Below are 6,000 nucleotides of genomic sequence, written 5' to 3' on the forward strand. Positions count from 1 at the left end.
ATACTATGTATGAAGTTTGTTTGCACACTTTATAAGAACTCTTTCTGCAATCATACCCCCTGAAAGAGCTTGGTCCAGTGTTAATCCGAGATAAGTAACATTTGATCTGGACTCAATTACATCTCCTGCACAAGTTACTGTAATCTTATCAGCTGTCTTTAACATGTGTTTAGACCCAAATAAAATCGATTCGGTTTTACCGAGGTGTAAAGACAACTTATTGTCAATTAACCACTCCCTTACTGATCCAAGTTCCTGACTCATGGTTTCTTCTATCCCCTTTGGGTCCTTTCCTGAAACCAGAAGAACCGAATCATCTGCGTATAGCAGCAGTTTGCGCCTCACAGCTGCGGGCATATCATTTACATATATTAAAAACAGTAATGGACCTAGGATGGACCCCTGGGGTACACCACGTCACCTCTGTGGCCCTTGAAAGGGTCCCCTCTACATCACACGTCTGAGATCTGTTAGATAGATATCATTAAAACCATGTAACTGCTATCTGATCTAGACCCAGAGCTAGCAGGGGAGCTAGCTAGATGAGACCTGTGTTCTGTTAGCAGGGGAGCTAGCTAGATTAGACCTGTGTTCTGTTAGCAGGGGAGCTAGCTAGATTAGACCTGTGTCCTGTTAGCAGGGGGGCTAGCTAGATGAGACCTGTGTTCTGTTAGCAGGGGGGCTAGCTAGATGAGACCTGTGTCCTGTTAGCAGGGGGGCTAGCTAGATGAGACCTGTGTTCTGTTAGCAGGGGGGCTAGCTAGATGAGACCTGTGTCCTGTTAGCAGGGGAGCTAGCTAGATTAGACCTGGATGTGACTGATGTGCTGGTCGTTATCAGCAGTAGTGGTTTGTTATCTAATACCCTCCATGTTAAATGTATGCACTGGCCTGTGATGAATATTTAATGGCGTAAGAGCTTCAAAGGTCCGCTAATGTTTGTTTGGCTCTTCTTTTTTTTCTTTTTTTTACACTAATGTTTGATCCTCTCTGGGTTGTCTCACCAACGCGCTTAGTTTGAAACATCTACAAAATGGTCAACTTATCCACTAATAGATCCTTCTACAATCGATCCCTCTCGCCTCCTGACCCAGGAGGAGGAGTAGAAGGAGAAGGAGGAGGAGGAGACAGAGATGTGTCTCATGCTTCAATATTAATGCAGCTGAAGTGGTGTTTCACAGCTGGGAGACTGTTAAGGTTGAAATGTGGTCATGTCTCTCTAGTGATTTGAGGTTAAGTTATCAAGACTAAAAACCATGTTGAGTGATTGACTGAGAGAGAACTGGGCTGAGTTTCCCAGAGGCATCGTAGCGCTACGTTCATCGTAAGCTACGATGCCTCTGGGAAACTCAGCCCTGGTGTCTAAACAAATCCAAACTAATGTTGAATGATACATTCAGATATTCATTATTTCATCAATATCAAATATAATCACTCTGATACTCAGTATTTGGGGCCATATATGTGACCAGTTTTAAACCACGGCAATCGTGTGTCCATGACAATGGGCCGTTTCCTCTGCATCCTCGCTGGAGTGTTCTTTGTAGCCCAGCACGACCGTTTCCTCGCTATTGTCTTGTCCAGGAGCGACTAGGTCAAGGTAGGAGTGACCAGGTGTGAAATTGTGAGAGCGGGGACCCCCGCCCCCAGCGAGGTCAGATGAGTGATGAAGAAAGAGAAGTCATTCCCTCCGTCATTAAGAGCATATCATTTATTTGGGCCCGAAGTGCTGACCTTTCAGCAGGGGCTGCGCGGACGGCCGCTGCCAGAGATCGGGGGGGGGGGTACAGGGGCAGCCTCACCCCGCCTGATGAATGGATTGGAAATAAGCCCCCCACCCCCCAACAGTGGGGACGGATCATTAATTTTAATCAGAGGTGTAAAAAAAAAAAGCGATCGCACCGCATGACAATGTCAACACGGCGCTGTAGGTGAGGAGAGAGAGAGAGGGAGAGAGAGAGAGGGAGAGAGGGAGAGAGAGAGAGAGAGGGAGGGAGAGAGGGAGGGAGAGAGAGAGGCTACTGCCGGGCCCCGGCCCAGATACACACACATGCATATACAACACACACACACACATATACAAACATACACACACCATTCTACATACGCCACAGAAAGACACACACACGGCCCCGTAGGTGAGACGAGAGAGGGGCCACTGCACCCCCCCGCCCAGATACACACACACACACATACCCACACACACACACACACACACACAGATACCACACAAGCACACATACTTTACATGCACATCAACACACACCATACAAACATACATACACCACAAACACACATATGCGCATACACACCACACCACACAAACATATCACAAACAGACGCACACCACACACACACACACACCGCAGGCCTCTGGCTGCCGCATCAAGCCCCCCCCCCCTCTCCCATCCATGCCCCATTAGTCGAGCTTGGCTGGAGACGGAGAGGCAGGCCCCCGGAATTGAATGACCTGGTCAGCCAGAGATTTAATGGAGAAATCAGGTGTTGTGGGGGATAATGGCCGAAGCGCGCCAGAAGTCAAGGACAATGGCTGTGGCCCGCGCAGGCAGGGGTCAGGCCAACGCACCGGCTCCCTGCTTTACGAAGCCCACCAACGGCTCGGGGAGAGGAGGGGGGGGGGGGGTGCAGGAGTAACTGGGCTTTATAGATTTTGTGCAGTGGCAGCAAATAAGTGTCAGAAGCAGCTAATGGCTCCTGTGTTTCTGCTGTCCTCGGTGTCTGCTGGTGTTGCTACACTGGGGTTTGGTATCTCTGTGAGGTTGTGAAGGCATGGGAGGAGGGGGGGGGTGCGGGGGGTGATCTATGGTGGCCTGTAGGGTCAATCTAGGTAGGACTAGATCCATTTGGCAGGTGTTTAATATAACCCATTTAATGGACCATAAGTGTGCAGCAACAAAACAATGTCCAGCCCTTGGCAGGGGCGTCCATTCTAGATGTTAGAATGCTAAACATGTTTCTCTGTTCATCAGATGAAAACCAGCTGCGAGCCAAAGGCTACGACAAGACGCCTGACATCATCCTGGAGGTCCCCATTGGTCCGTAATCACGCACGCACACACACACACACACACACACACACACACACACACACACACACACACACACATCATCCTGAAGGTTCCCATTGGCCTGTATTTAGGCTACAAATGTCAACGGTTCTTTTCAACTGAAATAAATGCTCAAATCCAGTTGATTCCAGTTGATGCAACGTAAACAGTCATTTTCGCCAGGAAATGCCACTTGTCCCCTCCAACCTCTGAGTTGCTGCACTAGGAAAACCTCTTAACGTTAGTGCTGTGCTCATGACCCTGGACAGTCTGGATGACCTAAGGCCTAGATGGAGATGCTGTCAGACCACAGTGAACACACACACACGTGTGTGCGCACACACATATCTGAGTCTCCTGCTGTACGTTACAGTATGTCACCTTCTGTCTCCTCCCGAGCAGCTGTGGAGGGCCATATTGTCCACTGGGTGGAGAGCAAGGCCTCGTTCGGGGACGACCACAGCCACCGCAACTACCTCAACGACCAGTTCTGGAGCTACTGGAACAGGTAGACCAGCTACGCCTCTCCTCACCTCCAACACTAAACCCTTCTAATCCCCAGGAACAACAGTTGTGTGGCAGCGCGGTACTTCCTGGTCTGACGGCCTGAGAAGCAGAAAGCCTCTCTCTCCGGTGTGACTATGTGTTCAGAACCCTCTGACCTCCTGGACCACATAAGTCCTGGGTTAGTCTCGCATAGCCAGACCCCCCCGCATCGTTTACGCTGCGCCAGCGCTTGAGAAAGGTCCAGAAAGGTGGGGGGTGGGGGGGACAGTTGTTTGTTTTTTTAAACCAATCACAGTCGTCTTAGGCAGAGTGGTGGCTAGTTTGTTGTCGTTTCAAGTAATATGGATTTAATCTGATTGGGCCGACGACATATTCCGTCGCCACTGATTGGGCAGTAAGAAACGAATGACAAGACTTACCCCCAAAATGTACATCTGTTGAGAGATCAAGATTCAAGATCCCTTTTATTCGTCGCACGCAGTGTACGGTGTACAGTCACAGTGAAATGTTGCTGAGTCACACCAGCCCTGCGTAGGCCCGTCTCACTCCTCACCTCGCCAACGGCCCTATCTGGAGGTAAACAAGGCCAGCCACTTCCTTCCAAACAAGGCCAAAGCAGCCCCCAAAACCCACCTCCTCCTGTAGCAGACCGCGAGGTCGTATCTCTGTACTCGCCCCGCTGTGCCAGCCCCGCCCTGCCATCTCTAGCCTGCCGGGGCGGGGGAGGTGGGGGGGTTGGGGGCGGGGTGGGGTCCTGGAGAGGACAGCGGGTTTGTTTTCCAGGGGACACACAGTGCTGGGTGAGGGGAAGCTGGTGATTCATCCTCTACATCTGTTGTCATGAGGACCCCTGGTCAGGAACAGCCTTGTGTGGTCTCACCCCACGGAGGGCAGGGGCGCCTGCACAGCCTCCAGCAGGACACGTGTGGGTCTGCGTGTGTGTGCGTGTGTGTGTGCGTGTGTGTTATTGTTGAGAGTTCTAGCTCTCCAGGCATCTGTCAGGGGGTCTCTCTCCTGAGGAAAATACAAACATGTATTGTTTTTGAAAACAAACCATGGTAGCAGAGGGATGAGTGGAGGAGAGAGGAAGAGAGGAGTGATGGAGGAGGGAGGGATGGAAAGAGGGAAGAGATGAGAAAGGGGATGTGGGGTATGGGGGGGTGTAAACACCTACTCGCGGATTCAGATCTTGGAGAAGTCCCCTTTCAAACCCGAACCATTTCTGCACGAAATAAATGGTACATGAAGAGAATGTCTGAACGGAGTCATTCTACGATGTAGAGCGCTATGATGTTGACATCCTACAATGTGGATATTCTACGATGTAGAGCACAACAATTTGGACATTCTACGATGTGGACATTCTACGATGTGGAGCGCTACGATCAACGTTATTTGTATAGCGCATTTCATACACAGAGGCAACACAATGTGCTTTACAGAGAGCAATGGGGGTGGGCATAGGTCCCCTACATATTCCAGAGGGAAGCAAAAGGATGTGGACACTACGGTATGGGGTGCTCTTCGGACGGAATAAAGCAGCAAAGTGTGTCACCCGAGGGGCCTTTTCCACGCCCTCCCACGGCGGCGCGTGGCGTCTCGTCGCGGCAGGGCAGAGTGGCAGAGGAGTGGCAGACCCTCGCGGTTCCAGCTGGCGGTGCCAGCCTGCCGACCAGCCGGCCTTCTCCTCGGGGGAGGGGGTGGGGGGGGTGCTCTCACACTCGCTCACCGTGGCTACGGTTGCCGCTCAACGCAGGGGGCCATGGAGACCTGGCTGTCCAGGTTTAGTAACCGGGCAGGGAGGGTCGGAGGGGGGTGTGCTTCAGTCGGAGCGTGAAGGAGGACGAGGAGGAGGAGGAGGAGGAGGAGGAGGTGGAGAGGGTGCTCAGGCGTGACCCTCTGGCTCTCTTCCTCTCACTTTGACCAGTGCTTCCAGACGCACGGAGCTGAAAGGTCTAAACCCCCCCCACCCCCACCCCCCCAGCCATGACGACCAGCTGACATGGTGGTGGTGGAGCGCCTGAAGGTTCTGGGCCCTGACATGCCAGCCAATGAGAGAGGGAGGGAGAGAGGGAGAGAGAGAGAGAGGGGAGTACAGGGAACTGAGAAACGCACAATGTACCAATGAGAGCTTAAAAACTCTCACAACAACATTTCTTGTTGTAGTTGTTTTGTGTATGTAGCGCATTGTGTTGCCTCTGTGTATGAAATGCACTATACAAATAAAGTTTGATTTGATTTGATATGTTAGCAGGTCAGCACAAGCTTTCTGGTTTATATGAACCACACATCTCAGAGAGAGAGGGTTTCTCATTTATCTGATTCAGTGAAGTTAGCTTCTTGTCAAGGCAAGGTTCATACTTTTACTTTTAAGTGAAAGTACTGTGTCAGCTGTTTTCATCTATATTTTGATTAATATGCATCCA

General features: G+C 51.1%; 1 protein-coding gene across 1 annotated transcript in view; it reads left to right on the forward strand.

The window, feature by feature from the left end:
• cdin1 (CDAN1 interacting nuclease 1) overlaps positions 1-3,579 on the forward strand; it is a gene marked incomplete at its 3' end in the record, with an annotated part of 44,446 nt that extends 40,867 nt beyond the window's left edge. The window contains exons 10-11 of the mRNA XM_084451477.1: positions 2,990-3,055; positions 3,470-3,579. Of these exons, the coding sequence (XP_084307603.1) occupies positions 2,990-3,055; positions 3,470-3,579 (176 nt within the window). The remainder of the gene's footprint in view (positions 1-2,989; positions 3,056-3,469) is intronic.
• Between the last annotated feature and the right edge of the window lie 2,421 nt (positions 3,580-6,000).

Source organism: Borostomias antarcticus (genome assembly GCF_949987555.1).
Source record: "Borostomias antarcticus genome assembly, chromosome: 16".
NCBI lineage: Eukaryota > Metazoa > Chordata > Actinopteri > Stomiiformes > Stomiidae > Borostomias > Borostomias antarcticus.